The 19,713-nt window shown below is 41.4% G+C and overlaps 2 protein-coding genes across 15 annotated transcripts in view; both read left to right on the top strand.

Annotated features, from left to right (window-relative positions):
• Nucleotides 1-1,498: 1,498 nt before the first annotated feature.
• fem1a (fem-1 homolog a) lies at nucleotides 1,499-5,240 on the top strand. The gene has a single exon (XM_044218320.1). The coding sequence runs from the start codon at nucleotides 1,695-1,697 to the stop codon at nucleotides 3,546-3,548; it is 1,854 nt and encodes a 617-aa protein (XP_044074255.1). The 5' UTR covers nucleotides 1,499-1,694; the 3' UTR covers nucleotides 3,549-5,240.
• Nucleotides 5,241-8,212: 2,972 nt separating this feature from the next.
• LOC122886309 (receptor-type tyrosine-protein phosphatase S-like) overlaps nucleotides 8,213-19,713 on the top strand; it is a 67,835-nt gene continuing 56,334 nt past the window's right edge. For 10 of the 14 annotated variants that reach the window (XM_044218316.1, XM_044218315.1, XM_044218313.1 and 7 more), the window contains exon 1: nucleotides 8,219-8,593. The gene's annotated coding sequence lies outside the window, so the exon portion shown is untranslated. Of the gene's footprint in view, nucleotides 8,594-19,713 lie in introns of all 14 variants that reach the window. The other 4 variants (XM_044218318.1, XM_044218319.1, XM_044218317.1 and 1 more) reach the window with 3 other exon arrangements.

The raw sequence follows: 19,713 nt of genomic DNA, 5'->3' as shown, positions 1-19,713 counted from the left end.
CATCTTAATAGCAGGGTTCTAAAGATATGATCTGGGTGTTATTGGTTGCCAAGGAATTGCACAGTATCATCAAGGAAAACTAATTACTTTCCTCTAGTTGTAAAAACACTCTGCTACAAACACAGGATATAGTGTGGCATAGAATCACCTAAATTCTTTGTTATCTTCCCTTCATTTACAGAACAGTTAATCCGCCAAAGAAAATGCTAACAAACAATATTAACAATTCTGTTTTAACGGTGGAGTATGGTTCGGCCACCTTGTTATTCACTAGCCTATTAATGTGACATGACTGCAGAAGCCTGAAGCTGTTGGCAGCAGTGTTGTGTGCTCACAATGCAGGAGTGTCTGTGAGATTCAGGTTACTGTCATCTGACTGATTATTTTGGCTTTCGTTAGTCTGAATAATTTAGACTCAAGACTGAAACTGATGATCTGAAATGATTGGGTAGGTTTAGGGTTTGTTGATAGTTTCTTTTAAGTCTGACCTTAAAATTCTTTATAAACACACGCTTATCTGGAAATGTTGTCATCCTGATTTTCCATTCTGTCATTTTACTATGTTGGTCTATTCTGTACACACCACATCTATTGTATGTCTGTCCGTCCTGGGAGAGGGATCCCTCCTCTGCTGCTCTTCCTGATGTTTCTTCCATTTTTCCCTGTTAGGTTTTTTTTTTTTTTTTTTTTTTTTTGGGGTTAAGGGTGTTGTGTGTGTGTGCTGTACAGATTGTAATGCCCCTTGAGGCACATTCGTGATTTGTGGTATTGGGTTATATAAACAAAATTGACTTGACTTGGTAATTTGTGAATAAAGGGTATACTGTAAATTGAGCACACATAAATATCTGCCATTGTCATCATGGGGGAATGAAAGAATCACCTTTCTTTTGTAGGTTTGGGATCGTTACACATAGGAGGAGACTTCAGTGCCTCATCTCTGTCTGTAAAACTTTCTGCCAGTTTCCCAGTTTGTCCAGCAATAGAATTATTAATGTGTTTGCTATTATTTGCAATGGCTTATGTTATGTGAGTTTCAAATGTCTATTTGGGATAACACAACTCCATATAGAGTCAATAAAAATATTTAAAAACATATATATTAGTGCATTAATATCTAAGTAACCACACATTATTGTAGGATTGTATGAATATCAATTGCAGAGATATTGGAATTCCCCTCTCTACAACGTAAATCATATTTTTATAGTGTGACACATAGTTTTTACGTATCCACAGTGACTAACTTACCATTTAAATTGGGTACTCTTTCTCAGGGTGTATTTGGTTTGAGAGCCGGGTATCAACTGGCACTCTCTGCTTATCTGAGGAGGTGCTCCTTGTTGGTCCGAACAACCATAACAAACGAACCCATCAGCTGGTGGGTCATTTAAGTGACATGCATCATGGGAAATGTCGTTCTTTATAAAGTAAAAACCCTCCTGCTCATGGAACTGGGAATTCCATCCAAACTACGTCACCCACAATGCCTCGCTGCAATCGTAAACATAGACCTGTCAAACAACACAAACGCCATCTTGACAGCACCCTCAAAATGGCAGAAAGATGTGAGCTAGAAACCGAGTCCAAACTAAGATTCCTGCTCTCTGCTGTTTAAAACCAGACTCGCCAGTTTTTCCATAAACAAGTGGTTATGGGGTTGGTGTCCAGGGCGGCAGCACAGAGCCTGTAAAATGGATATAACGACGGCGGTTTTCAACGCGGCCAGAGATGGTAAGCTGAAACTTATCCAGAAGTTGCTGAGCAACAAAACTCCTGAGGAGCTGGAGGCTTTAGCCGAGGAGAAAACACAGGGAGGCACCCCTCTGTTGATAGCATCTCGATACGGACATTTAGATGTTGTAGATTACCTCCTTGAACATTGTAAAGCAAATGTTGAACTCGGGGGGGCGGTTAACTTTGACGGCGAGACCATCGAGGGGGCTCCGCCGCTGTGGGCTGCGTCGGCAGCCGGTCACCTCCCTGTGGTTAAGACGCTATTAAAACACGGTGCCTCAGTGAACAACGCAACACTAACTAACTCAACGCCGCTCCGAGCTGCCTGCTTTGACGGTCACCTGGAGATCGTCCGCTACCTGGTGGAGCACAAAGCTGACATGGAGGTAGCCAACCGCCACGGCCACACCTGCCTCATGATCTCCTGTTACAAGGGCCACAAGGAGATAGCCAAGTTCCTCCTGGACCGTGGTGCGGATGTCAACCGCAAGAGTGTGAAAGGGAACACCGCCCTCCACGACTGTGCCGAGTCAGGCAGTCTGGACATCATGAAGATGCTGCTAAAGTGCAGTGCTCGCATGGAGAGAGATGGATATGGTATGACCCCACTCCTCGCTGCAAGTGTAACAGGTCACACCAACATCGTAGAGTACCTCGCCCACCAGCCTCGCACTTCCAGAGAGGAACGCATTGATGCACTTGAACTCCTTGGGGCTACTTTTGTGGACAAAAAGCGGGATCTCTTGGGGGCAATGAGGTACTGGAGAAGGGCCATGGAGCTGAGGCAACCAGGGGATAAAGCTGGATCCCTGGCCAAGCCTCCACCTGGGCCCCCTATCCCTGCCTATGGCTGTGCACAGGAGGTGAGCACTGCAGAGGAACTGGAAGCTTTGATCACAGACCCTGATGAAATGAGGATGCAGGCTTTGTTGGTTCGAGAGCGCATCCTGGGGCCATCGCACCCAGACACCTCTTATTACATCCGCTACAGGGGAGCTGTGTATGCTGACTCAGGCAACTTTGAACGCTGCATCAGCCTGTGGAAATATGCTTTAGACATGCAGCAGAGCAACCTGGACCCTCTCAGTCCCATGACAGCCTCCAGTTTCCTGTCCTTTGCAGAGCTTTTCTCTTTTGTTCTTCAAGACCGGGCCAAAGGCACCCTGTCAACGCGCATCACCTTTCACGATCTGATGACTGTGCTGGGGAAAAGTGTGAGGGAGGTAGAGAGAGCTGTGGCACAGAAGGACAACCCTCCAGAAGCTCCTCAGTTCACCAAAGCCCTCTCCATCATCCTTCACCTCATCTTTCTACTGGAGAAGCTGGAGTGCAGCCCAGAGCAGGAGCATCAGAAGAAGCACACAGTGTACCGTCTGCTAAAGTTGAACCCTCGAGGTCGGAGCGGCTTCACCCCTCTCCACATGGCTGTAGACAAGGAAACCACGTCTGTGGGCCGCTACCCTGTCGGCCGCTTCCCTTCCCAGGCGGTGGCAGCGCTGCTCCTAGAGTGTGGCGCAGATGTCGATTCACGTGACTGTGAGAACAACACTCCACTGCACATTGCTGCTAACAACGGTTGCCCAGAGAATATGGCACTACTTATGAAGGCCGGGGCTCACTTTGACGCTACAAATGCACAGAGGAAGACAGCCTACGAGCTGCTGGATGAGCAGAGCAGCGGGCACCCGGCCCTCTATCCGCTGAACTACATCACCCTTCAGTGCCTGGCGGCGCGTGCAATTGAAAAGCACAGACTGCCCTACAGGGGACTCATCTCTGAGGAGATGGAGGCTTTCATTGAGCTGCACTGACTCCCACTACTGTCCCCTGATGAGGCACCCCTGCACTACTCTTCCTGTTGTCCCCCCATACCTTACTATGACCTGCCACAAACTTCATTCTCCATGCCATTCTCCTCATCTTTGTTTCCTTTTAAACCGCTTCGCTCCTGGCCCTACCAACCTTGTGTCAGACCAAATCATAGCAATAAACAGCCAGCCTCTAGGCTTAAATCTCGGGCTGAGATCCGGTCAGTTATCGCTTGATTCTAATGTTAAGTCACAAAGACTTTCAAAGTGATTGTTGGTTTCTACTGCTGTTTAAAGCAGAGTGGAACTTCAACTTGATATAGGTTTTAATGCATTTTCCCTCTTTTAGTCCCAGTAAAAAGGAGACTTACAGTATAATGGTGCTTGTGTGGTTGGTGGTGGCTGGACTGTATGAAAGATGGGTTTTAGTATTACTGATTGGAAGAATCTGATCATACTAGCCAGATTAACATGCATGAAAATGAAGAGTGAATATGGTAACTCACTTGTTGTTTTGCAGATTGATTCAGAAAGGATGTGTTTGAACAAACTCAACCACCCAAACTTGCTTGTTGGCAATTTCTGCTTGGTTCTGCTTGTTCACATGTACCATCTGCTATGTTTCTTTGATATGGGAAGATGTTGAATTTACTGTGCCAAATGTCAGCCATGGAGCCATGTTCTGTTACAGACTAAACTGGTGGCAAAATGAAAAGCAACTAAAGCAACTTATCTTTTTAATTATAAGCAAAAGTAATAATCTAAAGGTGAGACATACATGAAGCTTCCAGTTCCAGAAGATATTTGATATTTCAGACTGTGACATGATTTGCCTGCAGAGCCATCATTTCGAAAGACTTTTATGAGAGTGAGGGTGAGTGGTATCCCTTTTGACTAAGTAAAAAAAAAAGCTGGTACCGTTGTTTGGCTAACACTCCCCAGTCTCTACACAGACATTTATAACCTATGCAGTTTGTGATCAGAGGCAACGTTGTTCAAGCAAAAATTCACTACATAAACAGATTTTACATGGGATTATTCTTCCATTTTACATGCTTATCTTGACTGAAACCTGCGGCTGCTTCACTGACAATGAATTGGCATCTTCTGAATTTATAAACTAAGAATAATTTCTTGAAATTTCTGCCTATGTCCAAATGAACTATTTCAAACTAGAGCCTAAAGTGTGCCTACATCCCTCTACTTCTAGGTAGTGTCAATGTCAACAAAGATATTTAATTCACTGTCAAAGAAGCAGCATCAGAACTAGGGCATTTTGTGATGATCACAACAGAGCTTAAGCCCTCGTGTTTGTATCCACAAGAAAAGTCACAAGTTATCTGTCTGAGATCATGTGTCATTTCTGTTGTGGAGTGAATTTTCCCTTTAATCTCAGATGCAGTTCACAGAAATGGAACAGATTCTATTTCCTTCCTGCATCTTAGTCTTATTTTTAATAGTCTCTCTTTTGTTTATCTTGTGTCATCATGAATGTTTTATTTGTCTGTCTGTGCTAAGCAACACCAAGTAAGTTGAATGCACACTGAGAGGCTCCAAATCCTAAATAGACAACTTACATTCAGGCTATGAACAGTAACTGCCTTTCTCTTTCTCAACTGATTCGTTTAACTGATGATAACTCAAGAACAAAAGTGTGTTGGAGATACTTGAATAAAATTCAGTGTCACAACATAATCGGTGTGTGCTTGTGTGTGGGTGATCTCAGTTTTGTTGTGCCTTTTCTACATGTGGAAAATCTCACTTTGAATTGTTTTTGATTTGGAAACGAAGCATTAAGTATCCGAAAATTGAAAATGAATCTCTGTGCTCTGATCTTTCACTAGTTATTGAGTACTGTTACTTACAGATGCAGCATTTGCATTAAGAGCATCATTATACATATTTCGATGGATTGAAATGGTTGCAATAGCAGGACATAAAAACCCTACCACCCCATCAGGGCAGCCAGGTCCAGAAAACGTATTTAGAAAGTGGAGGACACATTATATTGGAGTGCATGCAAAGTGTTGCATTAGCAGAATATTAGAAAATAATCAGTGCCCACTTAATTCAGCTCTTTAGACCAAACATGGGCTTTCCACTGCTCTGCTCACATAAACCTGAGGACACTGAAATAAAGCATAACAGAAACTTGATCTTTCTGAGTCCTGCACTCTTAAAGTATAAATAGAGTGCAATTAACGTCACTGCTGCAGGGCAGTGGTAGAGACAGGACACTTACCCTGCTAATTTTAGGGATCTTTTGCCCTAGCTTCAACTCTGAAAATGGGAATAGTGTAATGCTATACAGTCAGGCAGGTCACAGGGTGACTGGCAGAGACCGTACACAGACAACAGAGACTGCATTATTCTGAAGGGAAACAGAAACAATATGAGCTAATTTATTGTAATGAAAGTTGTATTGTAATTGAAAGTTAGCTTACCCTGAAATATTAATGAGCTGCTCTTGTTACTGTGCATTGATACTTTAAATGTGACTGGTGTCATGTCAGCATAGTCAGGAGAGGAACACCAGCTGGTAAAGAGGCGTTCAAGTCCCTGTGACAACATGCATCCACCCTGCTAAATATCATAGATCCAATAGCTCTCTTATAGCTGACCTGACCTCTGACTTTTCTGTAAAGGGTGCCAGGTGATTGTGGTAATTGACATAAATTAAAAAATTGGCATTGGAAGCAGGAGGTTAAGAGGTCAAAGACAGCTGCAAATGTTGGGACACGGAGAAAATGTCTCCTGTGCTGCATACAGACAAAGAGGTGAACCACCAATTCGAAGCACATCTCTTATAAATATGTTCTGTGTGGTAATTTCAGTGCTTTTTAGTGTCATGAAGTAAAACTCATTTTGGGGAGTGTTTCTTTCTGCCAACAAAAGAGACTTGCCAGAGAAACACTGACATACCTGATCCTGGATTCATGAACCTTTTGTGTTAACGCTTTCGATCTCAAGTAAATGCAACATCACATAATAGTAACTTCCCACTAGATGTCACTAGCAACAAAGAAAATCAATCAGAGTGGTTGCCTTTGTCCCTTTAAGTCTGTGTGATAGACTGAAAAACTGTAGCTTCCAATTACCATCAGAAGTGGTGGCAGTTGGTTAATTTTCCTGTCTCTTTCTCACAGTCTGTCAAGCAGACTTTGTGTCAGAGAGCAAGAAAGAGAGAATGAGTCGTTGAGAATGACTTTTTACCAAGCTATTAGGCAGGCCTGAATATGCATTTGTAATAAATCTGGATGAACAGAAATACAGGCAGGCAGAGTTGCTGACTCTGAATCTGTTTGCAGAGCGCTGCACGGGGCCAACAAAGATGTTAGAATAAAGCCTCGTTCACACGGTCCTGAATTGTCATCCTCCAACACCTCATTGGCCCTTGTGGCGGTTGTTTGTTGTTGTGTGACCTAAATAAGACCGAACCCTAAAAATAAAGGCCTGTGTTCGCCTATGTGGCAGCTTTTATAATTAGGGCTATAAATTTCATTTTTTATTTATATTTTCAAGCAAAATTAGTGGGTTGACATGGGCAACACAATAATTGTACCAGAACAGGATCTTTCAGTGACAAACACTATGTGTTGGGTTACATCTGCACATATATAAGGTCCATTTCCCCCAGAATTTTACATATTGCTCATGTTATAAGGTAAAGGGCAGATACTACAGTTGCAATCCAGTTGTCCTTGGTTGGTGTTCAGCTGTTTCCATGTGATGCTTTCATGCTAGCAGCCCAACGTTTTTTGCCCATCATATATGACAAAAGAGCCATCTAGTCCATGCATTTAATTGTCTCTTTGATCTCTTGCCAATATGATGAAATTAAAGGACAAACCCAGAAAATATATTTGGTCCACGTTATGTGTGGTATGAATGTGGAGGGCAAAACATTAGAAACATCTCTCAGTATAATGCAATACAGTTCAACAGCACCACAAACTACACCCAAAAATGACAATACAGTTGAATGAACACCTCTCTGAATCAGTTTAAACATAAACTGAACATTATAACATTCGAGGTAGGATTTATTCCACGGTTGTTGTATTAGTCTGCATTAGTTTTTAACTAAAATAAACTGACAACTGAGTGTAGGTCTCCCACAGAACAAATAACTGTGAGGTTATTAACGCCCAGCATCTCCTCAACAAGAAGTACATAGTTACCTTATCCTATATTATTGTACTATGGTGTTATTAATATATTCCCACAATGTCCCACAGTGAGTTGTGTTTTCCCTACACTATTTTAGTGTCCAGCTATAATTTAGTGAGGGAGTTCTGCTCTGTAGGAGCTGTTCTGGGGCTCTGAATCTGCCAACAGCTATAATTAGACACTAGCCTGTATAATGGGAATCTACTGGAGTTCAAGGTGCTCATCTTCATTTTAGCCCCTGGGGAGCACAGCGGAAAAATCAGTCACCAATACACAAGACCAACCTACATCAGCAACCACCTCTTTGCACCAGTCAGCGATCCAGCCAGAGCTGGAGGAGGTGGGGATGGGGTGGTATTGGGGGTAATAGGGGTGATGGGGGATACGGTTGCTATTGGAGATCTTGCCTGCATCACGTCATGTGTAGGGGGGAGGGGAAGAGCTCCGGTGTGTGTTTGAGAGAGAGAGAGAGAGAGAGAGAGAGAGAGAGAGAGACAGAGATAGATAGAGCGGGGAGGGGGAGGAGAGGAGAGTGAGGGAAGAAAGAGGGCATTAAGGAAAGGAAGAAGGCAGGGAGTATCAATGACATCAACCAGCAGTATCTGAGGCCGCCCGACCAGCCATGCTCTCCCGACAAAAGGGCTGAGGAGCTGCCGTGACCCGCTGCGCTCCCAAGAGGTCGGTCGACAGCCAGGACGGTGGGGGGAAACGCCGGCGATGTGTGCATGCATCCTCCACAAAGACAGACCTTTCTCTGAGTGGAGCTCTGCTGCCACTGGATTACATTTATCCTTGCTGTTTCCGAGGAAGCTTCCAGCTGCAAATCCACCCACATGAATCTACCAGACAGTAAAGAAGACGGAGCACTTTCTTCCAAGGTAACCAGCTTATACAGTTCATGTTTGCAGCCGTGCACCCCACCCAGACGGGTTATTTTCACTTGTCGAATAGCCCTTTTTGGAAACTAAAGACATTTCACCCTCTGCCGGGGTGACATTTCCCCGTTTAGCCTATCTCAGGGGACGGGAGCCTCCTTTGCGTTTTTTTTCTCTGTCATCTCAGCATCACTCGAGACTTTGTTCCAAACGTTTGGGTGAAAATCAGACCGCGGGGTTGAGCAGACCAGGCTGGTTGGCAACAGCGCTGCGAGTGCGCGTCCCCCTTCACCCCCCTCCTTATTGTTGGCTGGGCAGCATTAGGGACCGGGGCAAACTGGCAAAGCCTTTGTTCCTCATCCACTCTCATTTAAAGTGGCTTTTTCTGATGGCCATTTAAAGCTCTTTCCAGATATATAATGGGTCTCATGTTAAGACAGATTTTTTTTAAGTCTCGAAAAAGAAGAAAATATAGACAATAACAATGTAGAACAAAACGCCAACCCTCATGACAAAATAAATACAACACCTGCTTCCTATAGATTTGTCAAGGAGTCAGAGGAAGCTCTAAGTCCTGTTACCATTGTTGATATTTCAATGATGCCACAGCAAAGTAAAAATCCCATTATGATAATGTCATACTCAACACTTCTGAGCGGGGTATCACATGCATATTATAAATCCATATGGCCCATTATACTAATATTAGAATGATTTTTTGGTATGGAAGGCACCAGGTGGCAAGGCGGATGGACTTATTTAGCAAGACTGTTTTCTAGACAATAGAGTGGCTGCTGCATCTGCTACTCTCAAGCATTACTTAAAACAAGCCCATCTGCACATATAGGCAGTGTTTTGTAGTCCATAGACCTCTCATATGTCTATAATTATACGCAGTAGGATTTGCTGTTAACGCAGCCACTCGTGTGCAGGCAGAGTGTAATTTAATCATACATCGATTCATCCTGACACATTTTCCGAGGGCTATTGCTCGTTTGGGATTTAATCATGTACACTCCAAATGCCTGTTTAGGTTTTCTGTATTTCCACTGTGTGGCCTGTGTAAACTGGAAAATTGCACTGTCGTGGTGAATCCGAGGGAGGTCTTCCTCCTCACACACAGATGGGACATTTTCCCTGGGGCACTGTGCGTTTGCTGGTTATTGTTCCAGACCATTTCCACATCCCTAATTATTTTAATCAGTCATTTTTACACATGGATTCTTCTCTTTAATAGAACCCCAGATTTTTGTCCCCCTGGCTTCTTAAATTCCACTCCCTGCCTGACAGAAGTACACTAGCCACACACTTTCATGAAAGGGCCAGGGATCTAGATATTTGCATTATTTTGACAGGGAAAAGTCATTATGTGGAAGCAGAATAATTCAACTGGCAAATTTCCTGTCTCTCAGATCAAATATGCTCCTCAAGAAATGCTCGGCCCCACAGGTATTCATCTAGGCACTGTTAGGAGCCGTACAGCTTATGAAATTAGTGATGGCATGTACTCCCTTAAATAGCATTTCACAGGGTTCAACCATAGGCCTCAATGGTTCCCTGCTCCTTCCAAGCAGATTCCACTGTAAGATCCATCCAGACTTGAATATGCCGGATGACGTGCGCTCCCAGTGGAGCAGCTTTGGTTTCACGTCAAAGGCCTCATTGAAGTCTTATTCCCAGATTCTCACAGCAGCATTACCCTATCTGCTCCGTTCTCTACTTTCCTCCCCTGTGTTGCATTTTATGCCCATCCATGGATTTGCACACTCTCCATTAGCTTTGTTGCAGCAGTCAGCTGGAAGGAGGCATGCTACTTTGATGCTGGGAGCGTAGCCACCTGTATTACAAGCAGACAGAAACTTTGTTGTTGTCTAGGCATTGATATTAATTGACCTTTTCAAAGCCTTCCAAACAGTGAGCTTTTGTCTGCTTCTCTTGTTTATTCAGGGGCTGCTGAAAACAATGCATACAGCATGCAGAGTGAACCCTGTAGGGCTGGGCAATATGGTGGTGAAATTCTTACTTATAAATTATTAACAATATTAAGAAGAATACTCTTTCTGATGTTGAACTATACAGTAACCGTCTTGATATCTTGACACAACAATTGTATATATAAAGCTAGGATATACTGTATATCTATACATAGATAGGAAGAACCTTCAGGAAAAGCAACAGAGGATCCAGGATGTACAATAACATGAAAAATCTTTATTTATTAATTTAACCTTTGCCTAACCAGCAAGTCTCTTGAAATACATTATCTCTAGTTGGGCAATAAATCAACATTTTTATTTATGGACTTTCTGTGAAATCATATTATCAATATATTATAAATATAAAGGTTATAAAGGAGGTATTTAAGTTCTTGTTTTACACGTGTGAAGAGTTTTGCCTGATGTAATGCAGAGCAAAGTTCATTGCACTCTGATTATTTAATGTGTGAACTTGTATACATTAGCTATATAATAATGTATATTGATTTTGAAAAAATACTATATTTATATTCATTTCAACCATATCGGCCAGCCCTAATTGGTGTGATTGCTATGGGAACACACAAACAGTCAATGAGCTCCAATCACATAGCACAATAGCTGTGTTCGACTGTATGGAGTTCATATTGTGCCACAATGAATCGTCACATCTAATCATAAAAACTCAAAACTACCCACAACAAATAATGAATGTGTGCATCATCAAATATCCATTAAACATTTGCACATGATTGTGTAAAACAAAAACTTCAATTATTGGTTTGAAATAGATAATAATATAACACAATATGATCATGTCATCTGGATGCAATTTTGCTGATAAGCAGTAAATGATCATTCAATTCAACAACAAACAAAAACAAAACATAGTCTTTTCATTCCAAGATAGTGGAGTACTACAAATAACACTTAAAAATAACTCTGTGTAAAGTGATTTAAGAAATATCACACTGCATTATCATTTAGACCCAAGTCTGCCTACTTTTTAGCCTAATTTTGACTGGTTTGATGTCCTCCCTAGCTGTGGGTGAACTATGTAGACAGGTTATTTATATTTACATTTAAATAAAATATTAGACGTGATAGAAACTCTGCCATAGCCTTGTTGTGTAAAGACCCCTCTCAGTCTGTTTCTGAGGGTCTCTATAGCGAGCCAGACCCATAATTATCCTTTTTTCAACCAGGAGGTCATTTGCAATTATGTGTGTGCGTGTGTTCATCGTTTGGCTGTGTTTCCGTGTGTACATATGAGTGAAGGCTAAGAGATAGGTTGTGACTTGACTGATGCCCTTCTTCAGATGAATCAGAGTTTCTGATGTGTCAGCAGGGATGAATAATGCACACTCCTCCACTACCTCTCTTCTCTTCCTCTCTTTTCCACCTCTTGTCTTCAGTCGTTCGCCTCTCTTTTCATCACAACTGCCACATCTGAAGACATCTTCACCTTCCTCTTCACCCCTCCCCCTCCTCCTCTCCCTCTCCTCCCTTATGCAAAAGAGGGCATCATCTCCCCGTTGGTGCTGCTGCTGCCTCGCTGTCCTCTGGTCAACCCTCCTCTGTTCGTCAACAGCGAACTCATTCTTCTCATCCCCAATGAGATTTCGCTGTTGTCTTTGTCAGCTGAAGTTTTACAGAGTCTCCAGTAGTTTCTGCACGTTGCATGACACGAAACATGTTTTCTGAGCTTTTTATTCTGCTGACATTTGCGCTGAAAATGGCTAAATGTGTTGATGTACACAGTTCATTATCCAATCATGGGAGGAGGGGGTGCAGCCATTGACTCGGTTTGACAGTTACATCCCTGACTGACAGGAGTCATTAGGAGGGTAGAGCTGAATGACAAGATGCCTGACAAAGCAGGAGACAAATGGCCTAATCAGAACTTGGAGAAAGAGTGGGCACCCTCCACTTTGAAGTGTACAGTTAGCCGCCAATAAATGTTCAAACGGCAGAATATTCTATGCACCTTGCTTCGAGAGCTTGACAAGACCTCAAGAGTATTTTCAACTCTTGGTGCAGAGGGTTGGATGAATTCATTTGGACTGGATGGGTGCCAAAATATTTTTGAGATCTTTGAAAACATGAAATAATAAGATTTTTACTTGGCTTTGCTTTATTTTGGTGGGATGAAAACATATGAATGCTAATGCAAACAGCAACATCTCTGTGTCCGTCATGTAATACCTTTTCTTACTAAGTCTTATTATGAGTCAAGGGCCATTATCTCATTATATTCATTGTGTGACAAAAGACAGCATATGATTAGCTTAGCTTAGCTTTCATAGCCCTGTGTGTGAATATGTCATACTTTTTAGTGTTGGGAGAGGGCAAAGATCAAGAATGCATTCTGCTGGTGCTCCCTATCTAGTCAGCCGTTAAAAGACAAAAAGAGTAACTAACCCAGAGACTGGGAGACACAGACCTTGTTGTGAGACGTTTAAGTTTTAACTATCGGTAAAAACTAAATAGTTCCTACATGAAACTGAAACAAGGTCTGTGGATTATCTTGAGTAACTGGGTCATGACTTCTGAAAAGAGACATTGCTGTTGAGTTGAAATTGAGTACAGATGCTAATGGTCACCACAGGATGTGATGACTTTGGTGATACCTTGACTTTTCTTCTAATGCCACCATGAGACTGAATTTGTGGTTTTGAGTGAAATGTCTCAACAACTATTTGATGGATTGCCATGAAATTTGGTGACATTCATGTCCCCCTCAGGAAGAATTGTAATAACTATGATGCTCCCTTAAGTTTTCACCCATCATCAGGTGAAAAAATTTCAGTTTGTCCATTACTTTGGTTTATGGTTGTACCTGCTAAACTAATAGCATTCGCATCACCCTCAGCTGTACTTTGTGTTTAGTTTGTGTGTTATTTGCAAATGTTAGCATGCTGACACGCTAAACTATGATGGTGAACATAGGCTAAGCATTACACCTGCTTAACATCAGCTTGTTAGCATTGTGAGCATGTTACCATGCTAACGTTAGAGCATGGTAGCCTTCTTTAAAAAATATCTGAGTAATTCTACATTACCTAACAAATAGACATGGTGACTGTGCCACCTATCCAAGCTATGTGTGCCCTACTGTTGTCAGCTCTACAAATCCAAGAAAAGAAAAGGACATCTCTCTTGCATCAGTAAAACAGCTCTGCTCTACTGAAAGACCTTTACCATGCAGGATGGAAGAGGGACAATGTCCAGGAACCTTGCAGCTCTGTTTCATCATCACAACTCACAGACAGAAAACTAAAAGCTAGAAGATTAGACTCTCTCTGGGGTCAGCAGAAACATTCAGCCGTCTGTGATGTGTGTGTGTTTGTGTGTGTGTGTGTGTGTGTGTGTGTGTCTGTGTGTCTGTTTGTGTGCGTGTGTGTGTGTGTGTAGGTGCAAGTGGTGGTAGTGGGGACTGGTTGGCATGGCTCTTGAATACAGCCCCACATTTGTTTGTGGCATTTCATGATTACTCTGTCTCCCCAGTGCTGAAGCATGCCAGGGTGGATGAAGCATTTGTTTGACGGAGGTGAGAGTAATGGCTAGTCATTGGTGGAAAGCATCCGTGCGCAAGTCTGTTACCCTTGACAAGCATTTCATCGCTTCACTTACCGGGACACACTCTCCATCTGATTTCAGCAATGAGACAGAGGACAAATGCAGTTTTTCTACCCCATTACTCCGGTTTTCAATTCTATTCACAACTTTATCGTCCCTCAAGGAGAAATTCATTTGGCGTCACAAATCTCATCTCCATCAGGAAGTCAGGCAATGGCTGGTTAGTGACAGAACTGCTAAGGCTGGTCGCCTGTGCAGCACGTAAATAGGATTTGTTCATCAGCATATGCAGCCTCAGAAATCAATACTACTTCTATTCAGTAGTGAATTCTTTAGGTTAATGGCCATGTAAATTGTCAGTAATCAGCTTTTTTGGCTACATCTTGGTGCTATGAATAGGCCGTTACTAAAGACCATATACCGAACAGTAAGGAGTGTGAAATGTATGTCATTGTTCTATAGATGATCTCAGTGTTGTTGCAAAGCTGTGTTGCAGTTGTGAGATAATGAGCTCTCAGTGGACAACATATCATGTGACCAATCCAGACAGGTGATACCATGGCAGCACAAATACACAGGAGAGAGTTGGATCATGGGCAAACACAACAGTGTGTCTCCAGAAAATTAATAAGCACCTCCCAAAGGGACCGGAGGTATTTTACATAAGCAAAGAATGAATAAAGGGTTGATTCAAGACTGCAGCACACGAGTGGGTAACAGTGAACACGTAGTGCAGATCAGTGCTTGTAAAGCGGTATGGTGTTGTGCCAGGTGTGTGTTGATATTTGCAATGTTGTGTGCTTGCAAAGGATGATGATATTCATTCTATAAATCAATAAAAGGATGAATCCATTTGACGTTCATCTACGGAGCTAACATTAATGACATCCCCACTGAATAATTCTATATGAATAATCAATCAATATGAGGTTTTTAAAACAGAGCGCTGTGTTTCTCGAGGCTGCTGTTATCACTCTCAAGACACGCTTATCCGCAAGCCCTGAAATCTGCTTTACAGAACCTGACTTTGTCGTCTGACTGATGTGTAGGTTTTGCTTAACAGCTGAAACAGTGAGGGGAAAATGGCTGGCATGTCTCATTAATGAAGCACAATCGAAATATGATGATGGCTGGGATGATGACAGTGACGTCCAGGGAGATGAAGGTGTTCTCTGTTGTCAGGGAGCCTTAGTCCTGCTCCAGGAAAAGCTCACTAATTGGCTGCGGTGTGTCTTGGCTGACAGGGTCTTTACTGTTTGTGTGTGTGTGCGCTGCTTGATAATCATTCATTTTATTGAGAAATGATGGTGAAAATTTTGGGGATGACAGCCATACGTGAATATAGATAGATAGATAGATAGATAGATAGATAGATAGATAGATAGATAGATAGATAGATAGATAGATAGATAGATAGATAGATAGATAGATAGATAGATAGATAGATAGATAGATAGATAGATAGATAGATAGATAGATAGATGACACAAATATATTCATGTAAAATATATTTACACTGTACAAATTGGTGTTTTGCTTTAAAGAATGATGGGAAAAAGCCTTTCACACCGTTCTCATCCTCTTATAGCCACAAACAGTGTCATAAGCAATGCATTCTCATTATTAAATTATTAATTACTAAACTAAATTATGAACGAAATCACTAATTACAAACTAAATCATTAATTTGCCCAAAAATAACAAAACTTAACCAGTGATAATTTATTTAAAATACATTTATTAACAGTGTTTCGGATTAATGTGAAGAAGCAACCGTGTGGCTTATATTTGAATCAGGGATTGACCCTGTAATCGGATAATTTAAACAATACTTCTTCTCTCATATGTCAGAGCTGTTTAACAATTAGGGATATACATGCAAGTGCATAACTATGTGGACATCAGTATGTATACACAGTTCTCTCTCCCGCTAGGATAAGAGTGTGTGCCAGCCTTAGATATGCTAATTGGACAGTGAGTTGACAAGGACTCAACCATCAGCCTGCGTAATGAGCCGCTGCACAGAAGATCGGCTGCCTCTGAAGACCAAGCAGCAGAGAGAGAGGTCACTGACAGAAATTAGGAAATATGTTGGGTGTTTGCGAGCTCTGTGTAGTCACTTCAGCTGAGTGAACATTGCGTAGGTCTGTATGTGGACATGCACGCACTTTGTTGTTCTGAAAACTTTCACCTGTCAGGTGAAACTGTATCTGCAAAATGTAAAAAAATTTTGCATGATAAAAACCCAGCCATGTTGGATGACATTGCATTTTTGGCATTACCCTAAGGGATTTGAAAGAGGTTTATGAGCCTAAGGGTTTGAAAAATTGAGTCAGCTCATGGAGGAGCAAGTAATCCTTCAACTTATTTGAAAGCATGAAAATTGTTGAAATTGAAGCTGTGAGGTTTGTGTGATGCATAGCTCCCTTTTTAAACCAAATTTGGGACTTGTTAAAGCATATATATTGTGGGCACATTCACAGTGACTCTTACTTACTTTGATGTTCAAAAAATAAAAATATTATACACAACATTCAGCTGTTATTGCAACTGAGAATCAGGTCTATTTGGGCCTGTATTTTCAAAGAAATACCTTAAAGATGTGAAAAGAAATTGTGCTTTGTTAAAGTGAGCATAAGCAGTTAGTGAGTGAAAGTAGCACCTCAGAAAACACGTGGCACTACATTAGAGATTGATTAAAGGACCATTAGTTGTTGAAATAAAGGTTAGAGAATCATGAACTGTAATTTAATGTAATTTAAACAAATATTGCATTACATTATATTCTAATGATAATGTGGCTATATTTAACAGATATATGATATTATGATAGCCTCCTTACAGTATCTAATTTAAATGAAATGTTTCAGCAACACTAACTGTAACTTTCACTTAACCTATAAATACTTTTACTGTGTTCCCTCTGTTCTGATCCCCACCGATAATCTGCCCTATATGTACTTTTATACCATTTGGTAATACATTTCCTGCTTAGCGGGAGCCACGCCATCTGTTGCAGGCTCATCCGAGGCTGATGCATCCATTACTGGATGCCTCTTTTGAGCTGTGTTGGTTTGTCTGACCTTGGAGCCCCTTTAAGATGCGTGGGTGTACATTTGCCGCGCTATTGTTGGGCTGCCGCAGCTTTGCTATATCCTGGACATGCAGAGACTGAGGTCAAAGGGAAACTTTGAGTTTGGTTATTTTAGCACATTAGGATTGGGGAGGGAGAAAGTTTCAGTCACGCTTCTCTCTCCACCCCTCCTTTTGTTCCTCAATCACAAATCCATGTGTTGTCTTGGCTATGAAATGGAGTCGTGATGAACAAAAACCGAAGTATATGCAGAATATTTTAATGGGGAAAAGTGATCTAACAGTTGAAATGGTCAGACGTAATGGTCATGCTGGTGTGCAATTCTATTGATGTGCTGATGTTGTGCAGTTTGAAAGGCTGATAGCTTCTTCACTTCCTGCTAGGATTAAACAGAATGGTCCGACAGCGAGGATGTTGCAGTAAATGGGGCTAAAATGAAGGAAATCAAAGTGTAGAGTTGAGAAAATCTTATATAAGCAGAAGTTTGTCATTCAGTCGTCTTTTAATGCTTAGTGCACATGTCCTCTCCCCTGTTAGCTGCAGGTGATCAGTTAATTAAATTGTGGCCGCAAGCAAAACTCATGCTCCCTGCCAGAGAAAGCCAGAGAGAGGATGTGGGTGGATACAATTATTTATTCTGTTTTGTCATGATCCTAAGAAAGCTATTTTTATGACTTGGATAAAATCATGCCGTTTTCTTTTTTTGAAGATCACATAATAAAATATAAAAGGATACTTCCCAGTGGAGACACGTGGACATGTAAGAGAGATTTGAAAGCACTCATACAGAGAGTGCACACTCCACAGTTGAATACATACATTTTCATCAAAAAGGGAGGCAGAAAATGTGCAAAATTTACAATATTGAAATTAAAAACCTTCAGTTGCAACAATTTATTAACACATTATCAACACAAGTACAGATCTAATGTCTGTACTCACCTACCACACACTGTAGCCTTTAACCTAGATGAAAAGAAAGAATAAATAAAAATAAGTAAATGGATATGTCATCAAACCGTTATTGTATTCTCCCTCTATTATTCCAGACATGAACAAGAAAACATATATTTTTCAAATAAATAGAAAAAAATATTTTTGTGAACTTGTGAACTCAAAAATGCAACAGGTAATTTCCTCATGATTGTTTATGATTTATTTAACCTTATTTTAACTAGGTAAGTCTCATAGAGGTTGGAAACCTCTTTAGCAAGAGATACCTGGCCAAGACAGTAGCATATAAAAACAATACAAAATCAGCCAACAGATCAAACAGTACTAAAAACACATAATAATACTGAAATAAGGCTGAGAGTAGGCTAAACACAGACACACTTAAGAATGGAGTCATTTATGATTTCACGAGAAAATACAAGGTGTCTTTTCTATAGGTGTTAACCTCATTAAATTATTTTTATTATCAACCACAGTTCAGAGCGATGTCTTAAAATTGCCTTTGTTTGACCAGCAGTCACCCCCCCGTGATTACATTTAAAGTGACAAATCAAGCTAGTCAATTAGTCAGAATAAAGTGTTAAATGATTATAAAAGCCAGAATCCATGTTAGTGACTACATTTTCTGATCGACTAATGGGTGAATGAGGACCTGTTTTAGCAGTATACTGCTAGAAAAAAACAACACATAATACATAATTACATGTATGGGCTTTCCTTCCGTGCCTACAGGTTTGGTGTGGGATTGCTGTTTCCATGAGTCATATTTGCTCTCAGCAGAGTTATTTGAAACTCAAGCAGTAATCCTTGTTTACAGCTTCAAACCAGTGATGAAAATTGTTGCTTCTGGATGGGAATGTTATTGCTATTTGTCAATACTTCCCATGATAACACTGTTTGGGCGTGTGGAGCAACCATAGTCCTAATTTCAGCATTCTGCAGCATTAAGCAACAGTGATAGAGATTTTAGTTGAGGCACTCGAGTCTCCAGATTCATTGATATTCAGGGCAAAGAATCACAGTATTTGAGTGACAGGTGTGTTTTCTTGTTAGAGAAGAGCCTCAGATAGTTTATTTCCACTGCTAAAAATGTAACCAGGGCGGTGCAGCTCATGCCTGCAGTAAGCCGTGCTTCATCCTGTACCTCTGATCCACAACGTGTGTGTGTGTGTGTGTGTTTATGAATGTGTGTGTGTGTATATTTGTGTGTCTGTGGGCTGTTTAAGAGCGAGAAAAGGGAAGTGTGAGAGAGTGAGTGCCAATCTCCCCCATGATGCTGTGCCATCTGCCATCTTTATGTGTGTTTGTATGTGTGTGTGCTTTTATGTGTGTGTATGGCACTGTAGCTCCGGGGTCATAGGAAACGTGAGGTAATATCAGTCCCAGCCCCTCCTTGTATCTGACTAATACACGGTTCCTACTCCAAACTTTTACCCTCCAAGCTGGCACACAAAGCCATGCATAATTCAAGACAAGGCTATTTTTATGCTGAAAAAAAATTAAGTGTGCACTTCAGTCAT

Source organism: Siniperca chuatsi, linkage group LG13 (genome assembly GCF_020085105.1).
Source record: "Siniperca chuatsi isolate FFG_IHB_CAS linkage group LG13, ASM2008510v1, whole genome shotgun sequence".
NCBI classification, from domain to species: Eukaryota; Metazoa; Chordata; class Actinopteri; order Centrarchiformes; family Sinipercidae; genus Siniperca; species Siniperca chuatsi.
Note: the sequence above shows the minus strand (reverse complement) of the source record. Positions and strands in the feature narration are given on the sequence as shown.

Bases quoted from the DNA above. Each gene is read 5' to 3' on its own strand.
- fem1a (XM_044218320.1), top strand. From the start codon at position 1,695: ATGGATATAACGACGGCGGTTTTCAACGCGGCCAGAGATGGTAAGCTG.